We start from the raw sequence: 27,313 nt of genomic DNA, 5'->3' as shown, positions 1-27,313 counted from the left end.
GCGTCCTACAGAAAAAATAAACGTAGTTAGAGCACAATATTATAAAAGCATGGAATTTAAAATACACTAATTATGCGGGTAATACGCGTTCATCTAGACATTTAGTTAAACAATTTAGTAAATAAGTTTTAATACGTATATGAAAAAAACATTTTCGTAACATAGATTATTTTCAATAAATAAAATAATACTATTTACTGAGTTAAAAATATTGAAAGCTTTTTTTCAAACTTGCATAGAAAATGCAATGTAACACCCCTGTCATAGTAATTAATAGTATTTAACAATAACATAAAATAACAAGCATTAGAATAGGCTTCAATAATATTTTCAAATATCAACATAATGTACGCAAAACCATATCACACGTAAAACATTGGATAAAAATTCGAATATTCTGTAAATATTTCGATGAAGTGTATTATTTATATATATGGTTTTATGTTTAATTGGGGAAAAAATTACTCCAAAACGAAAAGCTAATTTAGAGATATAATTATGTTTATACGCACATTTATGCGCAGCTAGTTCGGGCGAGTGATTCGGTGGCAAGACGTGACATGGACGGTAGTGGGATTTTTCTTGAAATGGACTTTTAATTTTAACTTTACAGAACAAACGAGTATTTTGCTGAAAACGTCCCAGAGTAAACAACAAAAAGAGGACGACGATGAGAAGTTTTATCAATTTATGTAAGAAGAAATATTATCTAAACGACAGAAGAATAGGAAAAGAGAGATATAAAGGGTAAACAGCGAATACACCCTACATATACAAGCGTAATATGCACATTGACTGACTGGATTCTTCTCCGTTGTAGAGAGGGGGGTAATACGCGACCGTTTCTCTTTCTCAATTATCTCGATTATATTACCATCGTAATGATTTTAAACTGCTCTTTAGTGACCTAATAACCTATAATGCCAGCCGAAAATTTACGTCTCAAACCACCCACCACCCTACACACAGCACGGAGAGAGTTCACAACTTCAACTAATGTCGGACGCTGTTCTCTACAAACTCTACAACAACAGTATGAGCGCCCATTCCATGTGTACAATAAATAATTCATCTAAGAACTCCTTTAAAATTATCCGAAGCGTTTAGCACACGGTGCGGGCAAGCGAACGTCACGGACTGGGGGGGAAAACTTTTCCCTTACTCATTTCTGGTTAACATGCATAATTATTGTCCACTTTTTGTACTCCAGTTAATAAGGAATTTTTCCTTTTTAATTATTTTTATACTCCTAGCAACCATTCACGCAAAACCATCATCCCCTGTTAAAAATACAGACATCCGCAAAGAACTTTCGCGTCCTTATAGTAGACGCGTAGAAATGGTAACAACAAGAGAGGCTCGAAACAGCTACAACATGATACGTGATTACAGTAAATACGATACGTGGTGAAGCGGATATACGGACGACAGAAGGGAAAGGAAAAGGGTGAATGGGGGAAGGAAGAAAAAAATGATAAAGTAAAATTTATAAATCCTTTACGTTTCGTAATAATAACGCGCGGCCCTCGAACACCGGCATTGCCGTCGTATAGAGGAAATATACATTATTTCGGATTTCATATGCAATTTTTTTCACGCCTGTTAAAAATGAAAAATCGTATAGCCAAGGCTTCATAGTATAACGAGCAAACGGGACACCGAGTATATATCGAACTTTTTTCTTTTTTTTTTTATAACCACCTCTAAAAGCGTTCAACCATCAAATTCGGTTCGGGCGAGCGCACGTCACACCCTATACTTTCCCACCCTTAACTCTCCAACTACCACATTCAAACATTATTACAGCCTTAGTGAGGGAAATTTAATAAAGAATAATATATATTTAAAACACTGACTGGTAAACGATGTTATTAAAAATGTTGGCTATACATAATCCATAATACACTTAATAGCGTCTTCAGCCAACACGCTTTTCTTTCATTCTATACCATCTCTTCCCTCACCCACTCCGTCGCCACATTATCTATATGTTTCTCCCTCGCTTTTATCGTGTCCACCAACTCTTTTTATTCGTGCCTCCCTTCTCTTTTTCTATTACACCTCGCCAGTATTTGACAGCCGTCTATCGACACCTGCTAGTGGATCTTGTGTATTCATGTGTAGAAGGCATTTGTGCATGTTAGTGCACACTTGCGTATGACAATGAGTTCAAGACCATCACACCGTCAACGAAAACCAAGGGAAATATCGTACTCTCACCACCACGTGTAATATATAAGTGTTCGATTGTTATTATTATTTTTTTTTTATTCGCCCTGTGTTTTTAATCGGGTTGTCATGACAATCAGTACAGTTCGTCTCGGTTTCTAAAACTAGAGGGTGGATGTCAACAAGTCGATTGACGCGTGCGATGGCCGTTATCATAATCTACACATAGCACGTATGTTCCCTCCCTCCCTCATAGTAAACGTACGGTATTAACACACATTATGTGTGTTTGAATATTTACCTCTACATTCTTATCAAAAAGCTTAACAGCGCGTCCGAACCACTCGAAATTCGATTCCATTGGAAACCTCTATATATTATATACACAGAAAACGCGTAACTTTACGCAATATGATACGCGGGATCAATTATCCCCGTCCGCAAATTACACCGAAGTGCATACAAACGCATATTCTAGTCATTAAATTACACAAGCCTAACCCCGAAAGTTAAATTATCAGCAGACATGTATATACGTTTTTGTGTCACCACATTTACTGAAGGGTTAATTAACGATTTCGTATGTGCGAGCAAAACAAATGTCTCGACGATTGCGGCTGCCGACAACGTCTATTATCCGAGACAACTGCATTCCGAAATTAATCACGTAATATTTTCCGACAAAACATGTACATAATTAAGGCAAATCGGTTAATATTCCGTACAAAAACTGTGAACTTATAAATTTTTTCAATGTCACCAGATTGTCGAGAAAAACATTCTTCGCAAGTCAAACAACAGTAAGTATGCAAGAGAGCGTCAATCGTAAAACATTATTTAAGAACCTGTCTTGACAGTATACGATGATGAATCTATGAAAAGCATTTCTCGAATAAACCCGAATGCAACAGAACCAAAACAAATATATACAAGAAATGGGATTTTGCGAAAATTGCATTTCACAAACGCAATACTTGACGGGAGATTTCCTTAGTCAATATTATCTTAGACGTGAAATAGGAGTAGAGAGCAACGCCTTCGTCAAAATTCTGTTTGAGAAACAACGATTTTTTTTTATTTATACATAAAAAGTTACTGGCGTATTTGTCAATCATCCATAGCGAGTTCCCTATTGAGGCTTTAGTTTGCACACATGTCAAATGTTGATATAAATATAATAACAATAGTAATAATAATAAAAAGAAAAAACTGTTTCAAAAAATGATCAAAACCGCATATTGTCACGTGGAATTCTATAAGGTCAAATCGCAAGCAAATATTTATATATTTATACACATATATCGACGCAGCAGTTGCTATCAATCAGATGTTAAGCTCATTTTGTAGAGGTCTGATAAAGAGTGGGGAAAAAAAATAATAATAATAAAAATCGGCCATTTACCTTCTTCGCATCGTTATTGTTGTCCACGTGATTAGTTCCCATCGTGTCTCCATTGCTTACCGGTCCTCCTTCAACTCCAGGTGATGTAACCATCTCGTCAGACCCGCGCTGTGAACAAAAGTTTAAAAAAAATTACATTAGATACAGCACTAGACACAACGGGATAAAATGTTCATTAACTCGCGCCAACGTTTTCAGTCGACCACTTCACTCATGCAGGGTTCTAATGAAGCACGATAGTCGTCATTAAAAAAAAATAATAATAATAATAATAATAATAATAAAAAGTTCTACGGGGTGGACTTATAAAAGCACATTGCTTGTTTACATAGTCTTTCTTTTTTTTTCTGTATCCATGCAGCACAACCTTTGTGCACGTATTCTCCTATCGGGGTGGAAAAAAAAATTCATTTACATCAGGCAATAACGTCAAAAGACCTTTGTACGTGTTGGGGACAGCTCATTTAATATATATATAAATTTAATATTTATTATATTATACGTGTACAATGTACATAAATCTATATTATAAGTAAAAAAAAAAACACATGATCTGGAAAATATGTTGTTTTCTATACGAGTGAAAAAGTATATGAAATTAAGTTTAAAAACAAAACTAAGCTATCAATATATAGCACGCTTAATGACGGCGAATGTAATATAAATATATACATTGTTTGTCAGTTCCCAACAAACTGTGATTGAACGAAATTAATTTTTTCCCCATTGATTACATTTCTCTGTGTTTGAAATAACTAAAACGGAAAATTTCATTCCTATCTACATTTTTTTTATTAGTTCTCTTTTTCATTTTTATACACTCATAACTTCGTTATTAAATATAGTCGTATAGATTTATCATTTATTTGTGTATTAAAAAAAAAAATGAATCAATTTCCATAGCGCTATAGGTTTTTGTAACCTCGTGAAGTAAATATTATCAGCCGGGTCTTAAAATATTTACCCCAACACTCGGGAACACTAAAATGCGTAATTGGGTAAAACGCTATATTCCACCTACCTGTCGCGCTTTTTTAATACACTGATGTTCAAGCGACTTTCAAACTTGACCAGTTATTATACATTGTATTTTTTATATCAGCTTACCCAGGTGGAGTGTGTAAAAACTAAAAAAAATCATAATCCATCACAAAAAAAAAAAAATTAATAAATAAATAAAAGAGATACTGGTGTATGTATACGAGCGATATTTTTGTTAAATCCGACGACAGCCGAATTACGGTATAAATAATCGTAATTAATAATAGTTTTTTAACTTTCCAATAAGTCAATTATATTCTCGTCGAAATTACCATTGTATATATGCACAAGAGAGTGATGAAACAAATGCTAAGCCGAGTTTTTCCTCGCCATTGCTATACTGCCTGTGCCCTAAAAATTAAATATAGTTTTATACAACCGGATATTGTACAGGAGACTTTTTTTGTTTCATTGTAATTATTATTACTATGGTTATTATTATTATGATTATTATTATTATGCAAATGTCGTTTACCGGGCAGACAGAATTCTTGAACGAGTAATTAGTTTTAAATAGGGCTTTATGCGAGCGTGCGAGAAGCAGAGGAAATAAGGTAACATTATAAAAAAAAAATCCAGCCACCGGATGCCGGCATTTTTTAGATACCGAGAACTTGAAAAACGTTAAAGTTTTCTACCCTTCGTAGAACACCATTTATATTCATGGCTGGAGGAGGAGGAGGAGCGGTTAATTGAAAGAATGAATTGTGGATCTGACACGGCCAGTAGGATGAAAAATTGTAAAAATAATAATAATAATAATAATAATAATAATAATAATAATAATAATAAAGTAAGACATGAGAAATTTGTGTCAGGGATTGCATACAGCAATGTTCGTAGAAAACGGTCAGAGAAAACCGTTTACAGGCATACATTTCTTTCGTAAAATCACATTGTTTAAAAAAAATGTTTTAAGAGCAAAACTCGAATTTGAAAACGCATAACAGTCATAATATATCAATATAAAACTTTGATAAAACACATACGAAACGGGAAAAAATGATTTCATAGTTACTGAAGCTAGAAGTCGTACAATATAACCCCCATTCAGCGTTACATAATTACTAATTGTTATTACGGTACGAACAACAATAAGATAGTAATATAGTACACGTGGCATTCGTATAGAATTCCACACAACGCAGTCGTACATGTAATTATCGAATTCCTATAATTAAACATGATTTGTATATATTTAAATGTGGTTGAAATAAAGGTGTGCGACCGAAATCAATGCTTTTCGGATATTTAAGGGTTTCGTTTTGTACACACAATGGACTACACGACGTCGTCGTGACGCTCACAGGTGATTTCGTACTCGGCGGAGCGTGAAGATTGGTATCGGAAAGAAGCTCGTCGATCCGTGATAGTGAACCAATGACGAATAGACCTTGATTCAAACAAGTGTCCGTACATAATTCGAAAAGAACGTGCGCGCCGTCGTCCATCTCGATAATATAGTAACAACATAACGATCAAAACTATCGAGATACTATTGTTAGACTACTGCACGCTAAGAATATCACCTCGGTGACAATTTATTACTATTACTACTATTATTATTATTATCATTATTATTTTATATTACAAACAAAACGTATCTCGGATACGATTTGAGGGCGTCCGTAGCGGCATACGTGCGGATTGTCGATTTTCACGCAGTCGCATTCACTGTCGCTGCTGCTACTACGGTTGATGCAGTGCGCAACAATAATATTTTATGAACAGCAATTATTTTGTACAAACGAGTTATTTTAAAGTCCAATATTAAATTACACACCGTTCGACCTAAAGCAACAAATACGCGCGTTTTATCGTAATATGATTATACGTAGGTGTATACCCTTGTAATAGGGCGGCGGTTCGGCAGGCTAACTGGAGGATATATATGGAATTATTATGTAGTATGTAGACCGGACAAGCGGAGGTGGTAGATTTTATTTTATTTATTTCTCTATTTATTATTATTTTTTTTTTTTTTTGATTTATTTATTATTTTTTTTTTTTTTTTTTTTTTTTTTTTTCTCGCTCGGAAATCCTTTTGTACCACCATGTATATATATATACATTTGTACAATATATAAACGCGCAACTCGAACTAATTTAATTATTTTTATAAATCGAACAGGTATATACACATAAATTTGTGTGTACGCGACATGAGAAATATTCGTTAGGCAGAATATAAATGTGGCTAACGCATCCACTGGACTAGAGTAATATAACGCGTTCCGTGTTTAAGTTAAGATAATGAATAGTTATAATTACCGGAATACGTGAAATTCAAACACGCGATTACGTTGAAAAAATAATATCTTAATCGTAAAGTTCGGAGTTACATTTCAGTTAGCGATCGACCGAATCAATTTTGATCCAAACTGTTTAAAACATAAGTGTCGCACGTGCAAGCGGAATTCTAGTATACAGAAAGCGTCGCGTAGTAATGGCGATGTACATTCTGATGTTGTGTAGAGTTCCCGTGAATACGTATGTGAATATAATGTTTAGCCGCGCGTTCCGGATGTCATCGGAGGAAATTAGATGTCAAAATTATACATATGATATTTTATCAGTAAACATAGCCACCCCGGGCGCAATAGGGGATTAGATTAAAGACGGTGGTGCCATTGAATTGCCTACACGGGACGCCGTCTGAGGAATTGCGAAGGTCCGGGAAATGGCGAAGGCCAAAAAAAAAATAAAAAATATTTCGATCTATATCTGTGAGTGATAACCTGGGCAGAGGCCAGATATACAGACGAAATGGTTTAGCCGATTCCCGGGAAAGTATCATTAGAAGATAAAAACTTTGCTTTTCTCTCGCAGGTTACGATGATAACTCGCGGTAAAATACGCACGAAAATCATAATTTCAAAGATATGGAAACCTAATATTCTCATACATAGCACACTGGACTCGCGAGTAAAATAAACGAAAACGAAAAAAAAATGTATCGGCATTGCTACCATATGTTCATCGTCAGAGTATAAAACTTCTTTTATTGTGAATCTCTTGGAAAGGTAGAGTGATAAATCGGCCAGCAAGACGCGGGTGCGAGTTTGTTTTATTCCCCGACGGCACACAAACCCGAAATTGATTTTCGTCGTTTCGGCAAAACGAGACGGAGAAAAATATACGTCGAACGACACTAAGGTAAAAAAAATAAAAATAAAATTCGTTTCGCACCCGAAAAGTAAATAAGAGAACGGTCTGATCCGTGTTCCCATGGGAAAGTTCTAGCCATCTGTAACTAGCTGGATTTCCGCAAAAATTTATAAAAATATATGATGGTCAACTGCAGCAGAGTAACATCAAATGGTCGGTTATAAACTACAAATCGAAAACATAGATTTATCGCGTACGAAAGTCGAATGCAATCAGTCAGAATTTACAACTTCAGTGCGTAATATAAATAAATATTACGTAGGAAAAACCATTATGTAATAGGTGAAGATTAATAAACCAAGATGTTTGTTCGCTCTGTCGATTTCATGGAGTTGCTGTAGTACAAACGGGCATACATGTTTTTCATGCGGTGGAAGTACAACAAACACACACTATCGACGAAAGTTTATAATAACTCTTCTCTATACGGGTGTACACGTGCGCGAAATAGTTCGCAAAACAATTTAGGACATATTATTATTATAATTTGGCAAAACACAGACGCCGCCACAGCAACCGACGCTTAAATCAAAACCGAAAAAAGTTTGTGCACGTGACGACGACTCGTTATTGATCTGATAAGTTTCGAACACATCCATGTATGAATACATATACCTATATAAATTAAATCGGTCGAGATCAATTAATCATGCTTATAATATTCCCATCAAATCTACAGTATTGTTTTTAACCATTATTTCTACGGCGTACGTGATTTTATTAAAAACTCTTTGATCGATATCGTGTGGAACACTTTCCATATATAATATATGAATACGTTACATGAAAGAAATGTTCTACTTTCCCATACATATAGTAATAGTGTAGGTATCATGCAATATTTTGTAAAACCACCACGGAGATCCGTCTTCGCTTAACTGGGTGGCGTATACGGGACACATGGAAAAAAAAAAGTAAAAATTCGGAATTTGGTAAAAGCTAATTTCCTCTGTAGAAAATTCGACGCATAATCCAGGAAATCCGGCGCATTTATTATTTACAGCCAGTCACAAAGTGCTTTTCGCCTCATTTTATCCGTCTTTTGTATACCGTTTCACGAGGTGCTTTTTCTCTTTTTCCTAACGCATTTTTCCTTTCTGTTTTTTTTTTCCTCTTTGTTTTTTTGTTTGTAAAACAATACCGTGTACGTACGTTACACATTCAGTAACATTTACGTTAGACGTTTTTTAGGTTTTGAATAAAACATGAACGTATTTTGAAAAGTGAATTTTTTCCTCGTCAAATCGAATGTATTTCATACGTCGAGTATCCCATTATATTTTAATCAGCGATCTATCAATCATACACTTGCTGGATCTCTATAATGTCCTCTTCCGAAAAATAACTCACAAGAAGATGCCGTACACTGCGAGCACAGCCAATTGGTTAGATAATGTTTCAAATAATTTAACGAATCCTTTGAGCACTCACGAAATAATCATAATGAAAGAAAAAAATTATAAAAATTACATATACAAATAATAACAGTATGTTTCATCTCAGCAACACTTATGTTCTTTTTTTTATGACTGTAGTAGCCAGAAACATGTATTATGAAATCTATAATCACACCAGTATTACATAGCGCATCCCTCTCATGTTATTTTGTGACTTTAAAACGGTAACCACTTCTACTTCTGTTCACGTCAACAGTTTTTTATGTCTACTAAAACCACAAAATATTTTTACCAGATAGAAAACGACTTCACAAATTATTAATGTATAATTTTTTATATATATATATGTATGTATATAAAATATACAACCAGGACTGTTAATTAAATGGGTTTTTTAATTTTACTTGAAAATAGTTGCTAATTAAATACTTTTTCTTCTAATCCAGGTAATAAAATTTCCATTTTCTTACCTATACGCTCAGAAAAAAACATAGTAATATTAACTATGTACGCGATAAAAAACTAATACAGATTTAAAATAAAATAAAATAAAACAATTCACAGTAGGGTTTGCTACATGGGGCACAAACGACCAACAGTCAACTCGACACCGAGAATTCGCGTAAATTGAAGAACCCTCCTCTTCCTCTTCTACCATCAGTATTACAAGTGGGAATGTTAAAAAATGAACTATGTGAGAAATAACATAATAATTTTATGCAGGACGACTTATAATAATAATAATAAAAAAATAAAAAACGCACAAAACGAAAGTACACATGAGAGAATATAACGGCGGTTGCGGTGGCGGCAGTGGCGCAGAGGTAAACACATAGACATTATACAAATCGTGCAGGGACCGCGTGGCAACAATGGTAGGTAGAGAAGAAAATAAAGGAGGTAAAGGAAACAAATCGCCGGCAAATTTATTTTATTTCTCCTCCTCGCCCACCACGGAAAACACACACATCATAAAACCCAATGTAACTGTTGTTTTTTTTTTCGTGCCATGGCGTACAGTAGAATATTGCCAAATCACAGGGGACACCGCGATACACACGTATACATACATCCGTACGTGCACATCTATAGATAGATATTTATATAAATGCACGTTTTCCTATTACTCGACGCGTCGTTGTTTAACAGACACGCAAACGTGGCACCCAAACGACATTAAAACAATATTTATACCTTATAGTTGTTCATTACATTATAGTTATTCATTGCACTGCATACGTATGCATACAGTGCCAGATAAAATAATTGTCTGTAGACGGCTGTACCACATGGTAACTTTTGAAAATACTGTGAATGGTATAATTCATTCCGCGTTATCGCAGTAACCATATGATAAACTGCGAAGTGGATTTAATCCAACTTTTGAACATTTGGATGCCAATATTAATATATTCTACGATAAAATTATATGAAACGTAACCGATGTTTGTTATAGTTAGTTAATGAAGAACACACGTGATACTTATTGATAACACATATTTAAAAAAGGATACAGCGTATAGTGCAGTGGTTTGGTGTCTATTGTTTTTTTTTTTCTGGTCATTAAGTAATAATTCGACATCTTTTCTTCCCCGGATAAACGATAGCAACAATGTACGGTAACGCTCCTCCACCACTTCATATACATTGTTATACGTACCTATATAAACGGTGGTAACAAGACGAATATCCTCCTTCTCTCTCACTTATTAATCGACACCACTTAAGATATTCATGAAAGGATACATTCATGTCGTTGGGATACTTTTTTTTTATACATCAATATTACGTACACGCGTTATGTACTTGTATAGTACTACGAGACACGAAAATCGTCGGGTGACATGCAAACACAAAAAACTCTCAAAGTGTTTGTTACCAGAAAAAATAAAATAATGCTAACATCAATAGACAGATTATGGTATCCGTACGTAAACCACCGCGGACCAACAAGCCATGGTTGTGATGGTTGTGGTAATTTAGTGGCAGGTCGTAAAACGATAACAGAGGGTTATTTGTTTTAAAATTAGTAATAATAAGCGCTATTCTAACCGCCGCGCGTACATATGGTTGCGTCCGCGCGAGCACATAATATTATAGGGCATGCATTGAACAGACGCGCGCTTGGTCGTCATCGACAGAACACTTTCCGCAGGGAAATCTAAAAACAAATTACGGAGAGAAAAAAACGGATTTAAAAAATAAAAAATAAAACTGAGAGACTCGGATGATTGTATTTGATTTGTGAAAGAGTGTTTATGCTAAAATGAAAATATATTGGCGATACTTTTCTACGAACACATTAATTGGTTTACGACGAATTGGAAAATATCTGTATACCTACATAAAAAAGAAAAACTTCATTTCTTTGAACACCGTCTTTTTGTTCCCTTCCATATTCCTTTGAGAAAATCTCTCTTGTCCGTCCGAGGGGAAAAAAAATAAAACAAAGTTGTATAAATATAAATATCAGGATATATCTAATATATATATATATACAATCATAATTTACTAACGCTCTGCACACCGGAGCTTTCCTCCAATTATATTGGAATCTTTTTCGGTGCATCCTATACTTTACTATACTTTGCAAAGTATATTTTAGTTTTTTTCTTCTTAAAATACGATTACACATGCATTAAATTAGAAATATTATTATTATTATTATTATTATTATTATTATTATTATTACTAATATTTTTTTTATTATTATTATTATTTTATCTTTATCGACTCCATTCTGTTAAGTGTACATTTTTAAATAAATATAATTGATATTCTCAATGGATATTTAGGATAATTCTGGCACAGAAGAAATATTCTATAGCCGAATATAATTTTATTTTCCTTGAAGTGTACTATGTATTTCAAAGACATAAAAGCTTTCACTATACTGACGAGATTAAAAAATACAGCCGCAGAAGCAAAAAATGAACTTTATTCGAAAATGCGACAGTATTACATCTACGATGTAACTTCTATTTAATTGACTGTTTATAAGATGAGTTTAAGATTAAAAAAATTCTGAGCCGTACAATCGGCCGTTTATAACAGATTATATTTTCTTAATTTTGTAAATTAAAATATTGCAAATCATGGAAAAAACGAAGAACATACAATCCTTGGGTGAAAAAATAAAAATAAAATAAATACCGAACAATCATATCATTATACTGCTATTATGTTGTCACTATAAACATAATATGCTAACATATTGTAATATAATGGTACGGAGTGATAGATATTGTCGGATATGAAATACACAATAGAAAGTTGGTGGATCTTTTAGATAAGTTATCACCCCTATGTAACTGTATCGGGGGGGGACAGACAGTATCAGCCACGAATCAAAACGATTTTGAAAACAGCTTAAATACAAATAACAATCACATTCAACACTTATTTAAATGAATTTCGTATATACCACAAGCAGTAATCAAGTTGACTTGTGTAAAGTTCTTACACCTTCACACAGACAATATAAATAAAATGGAACACATTTATTCAATTATACAATAGACTAGTGCATCATTTAAAGAGTCATAAGTTGGCCTTTGACGGTATTTTCCCAGAATTTTTGTCACTGGATATAGGTGTGTATGTATGTGACGAGCGTTGATCGTAAGACCTTATATAAAGAAAATATGTGTGTGTGTGTGTGTGTGTGTGTGCGTTTGTATTATTACGTGTGGATGTGTTAATGTGTCAATATAATATAATGTAACATTATATTAGTACGTTATATTGAAAGTCAGGTAACGCAAGTCGCGATTTATAAATAAAGAAAATTGCGCGTGAGTAATCGATGATGACGTTTTGAAAATCCGAGTAAGTCCACTTTAATTGAATCAAACATCAAGCATGATTATAATTCGTTTTCAAACAACACACACACGAAAATAATATACGATAATATTAATAAGATATACAATATACAAAAATAAACGTTTAAGCAGGGGCGATCAATTTTGAATACCAAACATTTTAAAGTGTTCACAATGATTTAAATATAATATAAAATAAGTGTTACTTATGATTATACAAAACAAGATGAATGCGTTTGTTTGTTAAACCTCGTTAAACTACGCTATTTGAATAATCGAGTTAATGATATACAATTGTTTAACTAAACTATAATAACTCGATAGCATAAAATAATATTTAAATTGAATGAAACGCTCGAATTGGCCAAGGAACTTTAATGAAACGTTGCACGCAAGTTTGATGATTAGTACAACTATAGCACATACATAATAGTAAAAGAATAATATATTAAATATTGAGGTACCAACATAAATCCAATAAATAGCCAGCCGTGCATCATAATTTTATTACACAATCGTAATAATAAAATTAAAATTAAAAAAAAATATAAAAACAGCTGAAAAAATGAAATATGTTTAAACAATGAAATTTTTATTACATTAGGCAAACGCGGAGTGAAATAATTATTTCGACGACAGACCGACAAAATGTGCAAAACACGACACTGGTCGTTCTGATTGTTAAAAATACATAAATGTAAAAAATAAATATATTTTTTTCGTTAACCAAGGGAATAAAAAGTTTTTTACGTTTAAACTTTTTTTTTTTTTACGATTAGCTGGCGATATATTTTTATCGCAGTTGAGCAACTGCAACACTCCGCTGGAGGGATGCTGGTGCGTTTACTCGCGTAAAACACTAATTCTCATAGGCCCCCGAGGGATTTTAAAAATCGTCGTACGGCATTATTTATATATTTGCCTAAATATATACATACAAACACAACATATATATATATATATATATATATATATATATATATATATATATATATATATATATAACAGAACACCTTCAACTGTGCACAACGACTGCTGATTCCCCAGAGCACATTCCCAATCTAATTTAAGCTGCATAACTCTTTCAAAGATTCCGAAATTTCTTCCGGTGGCATCGGTAGCAAAACGTACACTGCGCACACACCAACGATTATTGCCACCGTCAACAAGGATCACAAGTCATTAACGCTGATTGCAATGATATACACACATACTCCCGGACTCAAACGTGCTTAATAGACAAGCGCTTTGTAGGTATATAAGCTAGAAGATAAGTAAGAGTGTGATTTGATGTATCTTTTGTATTATATACTGAACGTGTCAAAGTATACTAAAAGCAAGAACACAAAAAGGGATAATTACATCCACAGCAGGATTTAAACTTTTTTTTCTAACCCTTTTACATTTCCAGGACCCCATTTATATTTTGTCTAGTCAAAGACCTCGCACCTGTACCTATTTTCATAACTTCAAAAGATAGCCAAACTTTGCTTACCTATCATCTTATTTGTTTTATTTTTATTTTTTGTTATTTATGCGGAAGATGGTCTACATACAGTTAGAAACAACAATCTCTTATATATATTTACTTCGAAGTATAAGGGACGAAAATAGTCCAATGAGGTATGTGTGCTCGGCCGGTATTTATTATTAAATTGAAATCGTTGAATGACAGTGGGAGATGGGAACAGAGACAAGGTGAAGAACGCGAAATAAGAGAGAAGTTATAGCTCATGTGTACACATGACCTCTCTTCGGGATACACCCTTTACACAGCGCACAGCTACAAAATAATATAATATTCTCTTACTAAAGACATATACACTATGAAGGGAGCGTTTTCCTTCGGTGTTATCTCACCCAACGCTACAACGAAATTATGTATCTGAAAACATTGGAGAGGACATCAATATTTTAAACCACACAAACAGATCAAGTGTATTGGAAAGGGAGCGAAGCAATGGGATTGTATACCGATATATACATAAGCACTTCAAAAACGTGATGTAAAGGGTTGTCGTGTACATAACGCACGTCGATAAAGGCTGGACGAAAAAAAAATTGACCATATAGGTATACAGATTACCGCGGATGAATAATAATAATTATGAAAATGTTAGAGTGGTAGTGAGGGTGGTATAATAAACAAGCGGCGACCCATACCAATATTCGCCCACATGCGCAGCTTCGCCGCTCGTCCGACCAATGGGCTGTTCATAGGGGTTATAAATCGTACACACAGGACTCAGGTGATGCGAAACCTTAACGGCTGTGCCCTAAGCCCGGAAGGCCAACGGCACCGGTGACCCCCGTTAATATATACGCGTAAATAACGCGTTATTGATGGTACCTCCATATACGATGCACGCGGTATAAATGGCATAGGGATTTTTCCTGACCCGCTTCCGTTTGCGGCCGTACGTCGTTCGACGCAATTCATGTTTTAACTTTCTGATTTTGACACAAGCAACCTCTCGCTACCGTGCCTACTCGTCCTATCTACCCACAACGGTCCCTTCCTACCAATCTACCTTTCTACCTAAATATCTATCTATATATCTACTCACCACAATCACCAGCCCCTCCTTACTACCACACTCTTGAGGTTCAATGCACATCTGGTAGTGTATGTGCATTGACGTCTCGCGACGTGTCTAATGATACGGCCGAGTGACAGCGCCATTATCCCCACACAACTCTTGCCCTCTCTCTCAGTCACTCTCACCGTCGTACACTCGTCTTCGTCGGTGGAGTTCATTAATTTAACGCTTTTCCGCCCCCGTCCCATCATCGAACGATCAACCGTGGCTCACCAGTTACCATCACGAGAATATGGGCGACTAGACGTCGGGCACAATAACATATTCATGTAAAATCCAACCCTCTCACACGCCGTCAACGTCACACCATCACAACATATCCTCTGTATACACACCACACTAAATCCAATACTACTGCTATTACTCTTGACTAGATTGAACTCAGTCAGTTATAAGCGGCAGTAGCAACAAAAAAATTAAAAATATACGTAAAAATGATATAAATTTACATGAAAAATTCGTTAATATTTATTTTATCATAATTTATATTATATCGTATAAAATATTCTACACTAAGGAAGAGTGTATATGCTACGACCATAAGTCTTGCAATCTTGTGGGAACGATATAAAAATCAAAAAGAACTCGATTGACATTTGCATATTTCATACACCAATGTACAGTAATACGGCTAATTGTCAGGTGAATGTCGGAGCGAATCGTTATAACGCAGATAAATGTCTCAATGGTGATTTATTAGACGGTTATTAAGTATTAATAAAATTGATTTCAACATAAGTAGGTATAATAAGTTTATAGTTTTTTTTTTTTGTACTTTTTTCCAACCATAAAACATCATTAGGCTTTTATGTGATCTGACAATATATTCGAGTGCAAAGGTCTTATGTTTTACACTCGTCGATTATATCAATTGACATTAAATGTAATAAGAAAGTAGTAGTTACGAGAAAAAAATATAAGTAGGTACTATTATTGAATTTAAAACGCATCAGATTGATTAAAACAGAAAAACACGCAATAGCAAATAATATTTTATAGTAAAAATCTATGTTTTACGAAATATGGAAGGTACTTAATGAATGCTGAAAATGAAAGATTAAAAATAACATCAACAACAACAACAACAATAAAAAAAACATAAGTATCGAAAAACAACCCGTAAAAACAATGAGTAAAACGGGCGGTCATAATACGGACCAAAACCACGGTTCGACGGTGCATTATTTTTGACTTAAACCCACAACGGTTCTAACGCAAACACGGTGGTCGGGGCTTAACGAATTAACGAAATCCATTTGCCTGCCGATGAATAACCGACGATTAGATGGACAACAAACGATCGCATTCTCGCAAACGAGAACGAACATATTATTTCACACGCCCGTTGGATTGTGTTGGCTATGATAATAACATAACGTTACAGGAGAAGGGAAAAGGAACAAAAACGACGACGAAGACGACGATCGTAGTCGCGCAGCAGTCACGGACCAGTGCCCGGTCAGGAATCCGTGACTTGAAGGTTCTTTGTCCTGCGGTCGGAGTAATACAAGGAGCAAAATAGACGGGGAAAAAAATTACACAAACACGCACACACACAAATACTTATAACAGAAATAACTAAAATAATTTATATATACTTGTACGCGTACAAACGGAAAGGTGGGAGAGTGCACGTCGATGAGGTGCGCTAGAGGGGAACCGCGTTCGTTGCCACTGGGAATACGTATGCGGAGGCCTACACGAAGATCACGATAGCGTGAAGACATTAACGACGGCGTATCCTTCCTCTGTTGTTCACGACGAACGCGTTTCTAGAGAGATTACAAAACTCGGCCGGAAAAGCCCTCCACCGAAACGCGTATCACACGTGCAAAACGTTTTCCAATCACCCTCCGAAAACGATTCTCACGCAACAGTCGATGTGTCGTTTCCTTTCGGCGGTGCACAACGTGCGCGCGCTCGCATGTACGCGAACGCATGTGCACATTTATATCCATGTACACATGGTCCATTGACCGATGAGTCATCCGCACATATTTCCGTCAGGTGGAGGGGTGTCAAAAAACGTAGTGGTGGACGGGGGGGGGGGGGAATGAAAATTATATAAAAGAAAATTATGTAAATCCATGAGATATAAAATAAAATCAAAAATAACCAATTTATTCCAATATTTATTTTGTTTTTATTATTATTATTATTTTTTTTGAAGAAAGTGATTATGTTCTCTTGGAATGGTCGGAGGCCCGTCGTCGTGAGAGTCAAGGACCTCTGTAGCCGGGGCTATTGACCGGTTCACCTTGACTGTGCCGGGCCAGGGAACCGGTCTTTATGCGTGGAAGACAACGACGACTGGTCAAGGCACGGCATCGACACCGCCGCCGCCGCAGCATTCGTTACACTACAGCAGCCACCATTCATTCGAAAAGTGCGCGCGAGCTCCGCACGGCGCGCGACGTGTATAAAAACATCACAACGAATTGGACGGAGAAAAAATAAAAATGACTACCACGTCGACGACGAAGATAATAACAAAACAATTACCCACGAGAAGTCCGTCGTACGCGAGTGCAGCAAGATGAGGTGGATAAGAATGTATCGTGTCGACAATAAATAAATTAAGAAAAAAAAAAAAGAGACGAAAGAACGGAAATATATCTTTTTTACCGTGGAAAATCACATCTGAAGGTCAACGAATTGATTCGCAACATAACGTACGATTGTATACGAGCAATTGGCAGAGAAACATTCGCGAACGAACGCACCAAAAATCCCGGGCCACCTTCGGGGGTAATAATAATAGCCCCTTGCGCGCGTATCGTTCGCACGACTAATTTTTGTCGTACATCCATGACCTATGCTCACCGATGTGCGCGCCCGCGATCCAGCGCACAGGCCGCATTCCTGTCAACCGGTTTTTGGCGGGCTTTTTATAATTTTGTTTTTTCTCCCTGATTTACTACTGCGGGCACGACCGCGTCCAAACATTTTTAATCGAAACACACGTTATTTATGGCACACGGGGTACACACGTACACGTGTACCCCTATATTTATATATATATATATACACACGCGGTAGTTGTAGAGCTGTAATATAACACTGTACGTACGGTACATGACGTTTAACGCACGTCTCATTTCGCTGTTGTTATTATTACACACGGTTTTTCCTCGGCGAACTTTTATATATATATATATCTTTAAATACGGTTTTTTTTTAACTCCCCCGTCGAGATAGTGAGTTATTGCTACCGTTTTCGGGAATCTTCTAATAACAGATTCCGCAGGTTGGCGGTGGATGCGATGTCGGGAAAAAATACCTTGGAAGTTGAAATTGAAAATCGTTTTCGTCCTGCTCGCCGCCACTCCGCTGGAAGAGAAGAAATTAAGCGAAAGTGACCATGGCGTTTGTACAAAAATACATTTTACGACATTCACACACCACTACCGGAAAATCATTTCTCAAAATTATAACACTACTTCAGTATAACAACTATATAATTATTACTAATTAAACCATGTAAAAATATTGGGCCGAGCAATAACCGGATAATACTTTATGCAGTCGAAATACAAACATACGACACTTGTATTTCCTACACACGATAGTGCATTAAACCGTCTATATTTTGGTAGTGACGTCTGTATAACGACTCTCAATGGCTCAGGAAATACGCCTGGGGATATATGCACGGGAACGAGTTTTTTTGGAAGTGTGAAAAACTTGATTGGAATAATTTGAGAAGGGGAAATCGGTGAACATTATAATTCGGTATTCTGGTCATAGATTCGACATATTATTATTATTATAAAACTTGTAATTCTGCAGTATTCTATACAAACTGATTTGTTGGAAAATTATATTTGAATTGGACAACGTAGGAGGTATTCTTCTCCTTTCCAATCATAGAAATTTTAAATATCAATTTTAAAATATAAAATCATCCCTTCTAATGATTTTAACATACATATTTGAAGGAAAAGAAAAATATTAAACTCAGATTTGTATACCGATCGCATTCGTTTTGTATTTATTTTTTTTAAATAATATTGAAGGATTAATCAAAGGATTTAATAATTAATATCAAAAACCGTACAAACATTTTTTTTCATTTATAAATTATAAGTTTTGAGTTCAATGACAGGATTATCCAGAACGCCGATATTTTATTTGGAGTTATCCAACGAGTTTTTCACAAAAAAAAACCATCGTAATGTTATTTATTATTGTTTAATATATATAATTAATATATAATTGTTTAAACATAAGCCCGGTTCTGCGTCTGACAGTTTCAATAATTCAAAATTAAATTTGTATGCTTCAAAAATTTGTAACTGCATCAAACTGTGAACTGTTTAAATGCATCAATGATTGTATTTCTAAGTTATTTCTATTATTGAAATAGCATATGTCAATTAAATTTTCAAGAAGCTGCCTAAATAATTAAGTCTCAAATATAATAGATGAATGCAATTAATAGATTAAATCGTAGGGTTTTAAAACGTTAATGACTCACAATTAATACTGAAATACATAATTCTTATAAATATCTAAACAAGATAGAACTAAATAGTATTTGTGATTAACGATTGTATAACTCTCTGTGTAACCGACGGAACAGAACATGTGATTTACAAACGAAATAGATATTATTTTCTATTGAAACGAATCAAGGTTCTTTTTCGTGACCAATATAATAGAAACGTAGAAAATATTACAAACAAAAGTGTATGTAATATTTTATAAATATAGTACCTAAATACTTATAAAGACAAAGAATGTTCTGTAATTTTAATAATTTTAAATAATTATACAATTTATGAAATAACATGGAATAATTTTTTTGTTATATTTATAGAATAGTACACGTATAATAATAGTTCTAACTAAAACACACTGCAAAATTGTCAAAATCTCGATTCTACTAAGTAGTCGTGTTTAAAATACTTGTTCAGAAACAATATTTATTATGATATATACGTAATATACAAAAATCAATGTAATCAAAGTAATCAGTTGTCCGATTAATTTTAGTGTTTTTGAAGTTGTCATTTGTAACCGGTTATGCACAAACTTCAATGGTTTTTTTTTATTCAAAATTCTCGTGTATAGTAATAGTAAAATGAAACATTTAGTCTTTAAATGGAATTTTTAACACGAATAAGTTCTCTCTAGCACATAGGCAATACTCGTATACAACACGGATTATTATTTTATGATGTGAATTTATTTTTGTAAATACTACTGCAACAACGACGACGACAAAAAAATTATCGGTTCGCAGTCTGCGGATTAAATGTTTTCGATCAGTCGCTATTTTTAATTAAGATAATGACGTACAAACATCAATGTGGTAACATAACATACATTATATAGAACATCATGGTTTTAAAATGAATGCACCAATGCTAAACTTTATGTTGTATAACTTTAAATACAATATTTAAAAATAAGGTGAAAAAGTAACTGGAAACTTGCTCCATAAGATAACTCGCGGTAACTATACATTAATATTACTGGACGTACAATCGTATAGAAATTAAAAATGACTTTTATGGCGAAAATGAAAAAAATAATATACATTTTCCACCTAAACGTATTATTATGTACACGAGTAGACGTCGTTGACATATCACGGTGATATGGACATCGTATTAAAACCGAAACGAGAATAAACCCTTGATCCTCAGGACCACTGACTAAATTCCGAAATTCTATACGAAAATCGACTGTCTAGGGAGTATTTTAAAAACGAGCAGAAAATCGCTTAAGGTTCACGGATACAATCGACTCAATGATGCATTCTCTCATATAGTAATGCGCTTGGTGCAAGTGGTGCGTTTGTGCAATAATTATATTAAGAGTAACGTTCAACCCGATAGTAGAATAAAACGAAGAAAAAACCAGTTTACGGCGCGGACAATGACAAAGATGATAGGGTTTTTTGTTCATCTTCCGTTAAAAAAAAACTGAAAGTTACTATCGGAGTGCTCGGTAGACACGAGGGGAAGGAAGAAGAAAAATAAATCGTTCGTTCGCGTTTCCATCGTTTTTCGATTTTGCTACGCAGGCACCAAAGAAATACTCGTATTTTTAATTATTTTTTGTTCTACTTCAACACCGATATAAGCGCGCACTACGAGTAATAAATATTTTCGATACATAGTCGGAAAGAAGTATAAAAAAAAGAAAAAGAAAAAATCAAAACTATTATCTTTTGGAACCTACTATTATTATGGTAGGTGGGCGTGTCCTAGAGAAGAAAAAAATACCGAGGAAGTGAACACACACACACAAGGGGGTGGGAGGGCACCGCACTTTGTGTGCGAGTTCACCTTGGCGCGTTTCGGACGTAAGCAAAGGAGGGGAATATCACGAGGCATCGGACGGCCGTGATCTCGAGTAGATTAACATTAAAGCACCCCACGCCCCACCCGAAGCGCAGACGCGGTGGAGGAGATTCCCGCGGTCCCGGGAGAGGAATCGCCATCGCCGCGCATAATGACCGCCGTCCGTCGTACAGTAAATTACACCGAGCGCGTACGCTGTACACACACGCGTGCGCGCGCGCGCATAACGTGAATATACCTGTGAATGTGTGCGGACACAAATTACCAGTTACCCGGTAATGGTAGGATCATGAGCCAGAGGAGGTTACCGCCGTTCGCGGCGGAGGTGGACGAGGACACGCCGCGGCAACAATCACGACAGCAACGACCGACCGTACGATTTCGGTTCGTGCACCGTCGTTACCGGACTGCATACCATGTTTTGAGCCGAGAAATCCTGATAGGACCAAGGTGGCGGTACACAATCCGCCTCGCGCGCATTCGTGTGTGTTCGCGGACGATGATTTCATTTTGAATTCTACAAATTACACGTTCCGGACGAACCGGAGTCGATGATCGCCGGGCATTGCGGAGAAATTTATATAATAAGATAAAACCCCAAGACACGTGCACGATTTGATTTTACGATAGGCCCCCGCTAAGCTTTCTTGTTCAATTTATAACTTGCAACTCCACACGTCCCCCCTCCCGGGGGGGATTTCGTATATATATATTATGGTAACTAAAATTTTTTTTTAATATTATCGTTTTTTATTTTTTTCGACCAAACCCGTATGGTCGTGAACTGCGACCAAGAGTTGCGTGCAATACTATTCAATACGAGTGCGTGTGATCCTGACTATCCGACCTACCAGTGTCCCTCCTCAGCGTAGCGTGTACTGGACCCTAAGTTATTGCGTCGTTTTCAAACATCTAGGCGCACGGCAGCTGCTCCGCCGAATCGTATTATTATTTAATGAACCCAATCATACTTCACTCTACTACTCTATACTAGCTTTATAATATATATATATATATAAACACGCATTTATTCTTATAGGAGACTGTATCACATATACGAGGATTGTATATATTTTACGACATTTCACTTTATCGGTAAACCAGCTATTACCACTGTGCACTGCACGGGGATAGCGTTCAATATTTAATTACATCGCTCGATCAAGTAATTACAATTTTATGGCAACGAAAGCACGAATATTATTAAAGGTGTGAAATTTCGAACTGTTACGGGTTGCGCGGACTACACACAGCGGAGCGACTAAATATTAAATATATGGTTTTAATGTTTCTCGAACGTCGAAAGTATTTATGGATATAGACAGCACAAATAACAACGTGATATTAATTACGAAGTGTATTCAATCGATAAATGAATATCGATCACGCGTACAATGGTTTTCTTTAAAATACAATAAATCAAAAAGAAAGAAAAAAAATCAGAAAAAAAAGGTGGACACGTACGTGACAGCCTAGTATTAACGAGCTTTTTCATCGTTTACGCGCTCATTATTACAGCCTTGAACGTTTTAGAAATGAATTTGAAAAGAACACATTATGTGTTTTTATTTTTTTTCCCGACCAATGCGAATTGTCTGTGATTGGATTTAAAAACTTACTACACCTATTCTATAATTATTATTTGAACATACGTGTTCAGTCACCAAGAGAACACACCGTACACACGTATGTAAATCATAAAAAAATAAAACACGAATAAACGGTTGAGATCTAACCGTTTTCGCAAATGCACTCATACTTGTACGTTGCACAATGCAGGAATTCCGGCGTGATAAAAAATGTACGACAACATCGAGCGGCATACCGATTCTTACAATTCTACCGCGAACACGGAGTTCATGGGATTATTGAAAATACAAAATTCATGAATATCAGGCAGTGCGCTTAAGTGTTGCCGTAGTTTTATCAAAATGTTAAGCTCCGGGGTACGGAGTGAGGAAGAAGAGAGGGAAGGAGGACCGTGAACGAGCGAAAAACAAATCGAAAAAAAAAACGAAGAGAGAAACGGAGAGAACACGGGACGAGGGAGGAAAAAAACTAAATAATAATCGCACCGCGAGTAAATATTTACGAATTTGAAGTAGAGAAGGATTTTCTCGTCAATCATCCGACGAGAATATAATACATCCGACAGTTTCCAAGAAAAACACAAACGTACACGAACTACAAACAAATTGAAATTCATCACGGTTTAAAACACGTTTATGCGATTTTCAATAATCGAACGCGGTTCTCGGTGCGCGAAACGGGTTGGGAAGATTTGTGTCCATCGATGAAGACCAACGGAGGAAAACGCGCGTACGTGAAAACCGACCAAAAAAAACGTGACTCTCTTCACGTTCGGCACGCGGAACATTACAATACACGCGCACCTATATATAGCCGTAGACACGCGTGTTTAAGACAAAAACGTGAAACGCTGCGCGCACAACGTATCGTATTATTATAATAATGCAACATGTCGCGTATTGTAATACAGGTGGTGGGAACACGTCACTATTTATTACTATCACTTGTGATTATAATATCATAGCGATTGGTAGTGATTATGAATATGATATTTATACAATAATGATATGACGACGAAATGTAAACCGCATAATATATTATTATAAAACCGACATAAACTATAAATGATATATGGTACGCATCGGAAGAAAATACTCGAGTAAAATCCGAAGCGATGTAATAAATGTTCGACACGTCAAGAACAAGATCTGGTTTCAAATGTTGTTAACAATTATACTGGGATACACCGCCACAAACGTGAATTAAAGAAAATCGATTGGTAAAAACGAACAGATTGATGATCGTTTCGTCTAAAATTGTTTTATAAAGTGGTTACGTACTGCTGCGGAAGGGAATGTCGATTTGTGCATTACGATTAACCGAAAAACTTTTGATAATAATCTTGTATAAACTAATTTTGAAATAGATACAATCAAATAATTGGAAACAGTCTACGACTGTTCATCATACGCGAATAATTGATTTTATAATGAACAATAATGGAAGAAAAACAATTACCAAGCGCATACAAACACTTTTCTACCGAACGTACTCGACCGTTCGTGAACGTAATGTTTGGTCTATCGTACCGCTACAATAGTAGTATTTCACGAGAGTGAACGCTACGGGTAGGCACGGCCAAGAACCCGGCAAGACCGCGAGGGCAGACGACACTGGTAACAGGTTCGGCGTGCCAGGAGGATTAGAGCAATTGTTCGTGCGCACGCACAGCAACACGGACGTGCCGGTCGGAGGGCCGTAGCGGCGGGCACGGGTTGCGTTATTACGTTGCGGGGATGGACTCACCATTTCCACGTCGTCCTGCACGGCGGCGGAAGCCGCTGCCGGCGTGGCGATGGTCGCTGTCGGAGGAGCCGTCGTGATGGATTCTAAGTACAGAGGCTGCTGCGGATGGTGTTGTTGCTGCTGCGGCTGATACGCACCGGCCAAGTGGTACAGGCCAACGTGCTGCGGGGGCGTCTTCGGTTGCGGCGTCACGGCAACGGCCAACTGATACTGTTGCAACGACGGTGGCGGCGGTGGCTGCTGCTGCTGCGACGGCGGCGGTTGCGGCTGGTATACGTGGTGGTATGCAGCTGTGGCGGCAGCGACGGTGGTGGCAGCGGCGGCGGCGGCGGCGGCGGCGGCGGCGGGCGAGCAACAGTGCGCGCAACAAGTCCGCAACGGTGGCGGCTGTTGCTCTCCGGCTACGTGCAGTGCCCCCGGGTACGTGTAGCAGTACGTGATGGCTGTTGGCGCGGTGACCGTGGCCCGCCGGGCTGCAAACAAGTCGACGGCGCGGTAACGACGCGACTACGACAATGGTAACGCAACAACAGGACCCGAAGTTCGCATCGGCCGTTGCTGCTGATACTCTTGCGGTAATCGGCGGCTCTCTACGGGGTGTTCGTTGCTAGGAGCTGCGATGGTTTCTATATGGTCAACGCACTCGTGATGTTTACGGTCGGTTTGAATTGTTGTATCGCTATCGAACGTTGCCGGTTTCTTTAGCCCGCGCTGATATTTTCAACGGCGGCAGACGAGAAGCAAGCGATTACGTTAAGCGTGGGGCGCGCGCGTGGAGGAGAAAAACGAGAAACGAGAAACAGAGGGGAACGAGAAAAAAAAAAGACGAAAAAGAGAAAATAGTGTGCGCGCGTTGGTGTGTGGCGGAGAAGACACCCGGTACTGATGCGGACTCTGATCGCACTGGTCGCGGCGGCGGTAGCGGTGGCAGCCCGAAGGGGTCCGGTGTGTATGTACGTGCGTGCGTGCGTACGCGTGTAGAGTACCGCGGCGGCGTCGGTGGCGCGCCGCGACCTGTGCGCATGCGCAGCCTAAAGCACAGGTACGCCCATCGGCGCGGTGCTCCCTCTCACTACACCTATGCCTCCCGCGAACCTATTCTCCGCATTGTCAAGTACGCGCACTACGTACACTCCGCCGCCGTACACCCACCTGGTGATTCCACACAAAATCGTAGCGCAAAAGTGTACGCGCGCGCGAGCGTGTGTGTGAAGTAAATGTGTTAATGAAACGTGCGGTGTATGGGTGACAATACAATCAGTACTCACGTACGTGTGTGCGTGTGCTGCGTACACTATAGTAATTATCGAACAAAATAAATGCGCTCGCGATTAATATGATATTAAAAAAAAAAAAAAAATATTAAGAAAAAAACCGTATTAAACGCATGAACTTTATTTCGCCGCCGCCGGAACGCAGCACGAAAACGATTACTCGTGCCCCCCGCCGCCGTCATCCGCCGCGACAAATCACCCGACTAAACGTGCACGACAAACGCCGATAACGTCGAAAAAAAAGAGGGCAGGGACAAAAATAATAAGTATTGTTAGGAAATGTTCGCGGATCTTCCGAAAAAGCATCGTAACAGAAAATATTTTTCCCTTTATATTTATAAGTGTTTTTCTATTCAAACTTTTTTTATTGAAGTTTGATATATTTGCGTTTCCTTCCAGTTCGCACTACACGATGTCGTGTTTTTTTCGTGCATGTACAACAAGTATTTTCATGATTTTAGCTTTTAAACAAATGACAATTTCTTTTTTCACACGAAAGTGTCTTTTAACATCATGTATATTTATATATATATATATACACGCATATACATACACATATAGCAGCAATGCGACGGAAAATAATCCAATGCAATGGACTTGCACGACTAAAGTATCGGGATTTGAAAAATAAATGAAATAAAATTGTTACGCGGAAGTAGCCGCAATGCGTATATTCAACAAATACGCATCCTACAGGTTGGATCAACAAACGGTTGTTGTAGCTGAGGCATATGTAACCCGTTCGCATGTCGATTATTCAATTTTACATACACACACCTTTTTCCTCCGCT

General features: G+C 36.9%; 1 protein-coding gene across 5 annotated transcripts in view; it reads right to left on the bottom strand.

Annotated features, from left to right (window-relative positions):
* LOC112680358 (polypyrimidine tract-binding protein 2) overlaps positions 1-27,313 on the bottom strand; it is a 122,852-nt gene that overhangs the window by 54,670 nt on the left and 40,869 nt on the right. For 4 of the 5 annotated variants that reach the window (XM_025550432.1, XM_025550434.1, XM_025550435.1 and 1 more), the window contains one exon: positions 3,572-3,679. In XM_025550432.1, coding sequence (XP_025406217.1) covers positions 3,572-3,679 — 108 coding nt within the window. Of the gene's footprint in view, positions 1-3,571; positions 3,680-25,248; positions 26,165-27,313 lie in introns of those variants that run through there. The other variant, XM_025550436.1, reaches the window with a different exon arrangement.

Source organism: Sipha flava, unplaced genomic scaffold, assembly GCF_003268045.1.
Source record: "Sipha flava isolate LNK unplaced genomic scaffold, YSA_version1 176_pilon_pilon, whole genome shotgun sequence".
Taxonomy (NCBI): Eukaryota; Metazoa; Arthropoda; class Insecta; order Hemiptera; family Aphididae; genus Sipha; species Sipha flava.
This window is presented reverse-complemented; position numbering and strand designations above follow the sequence as displayed.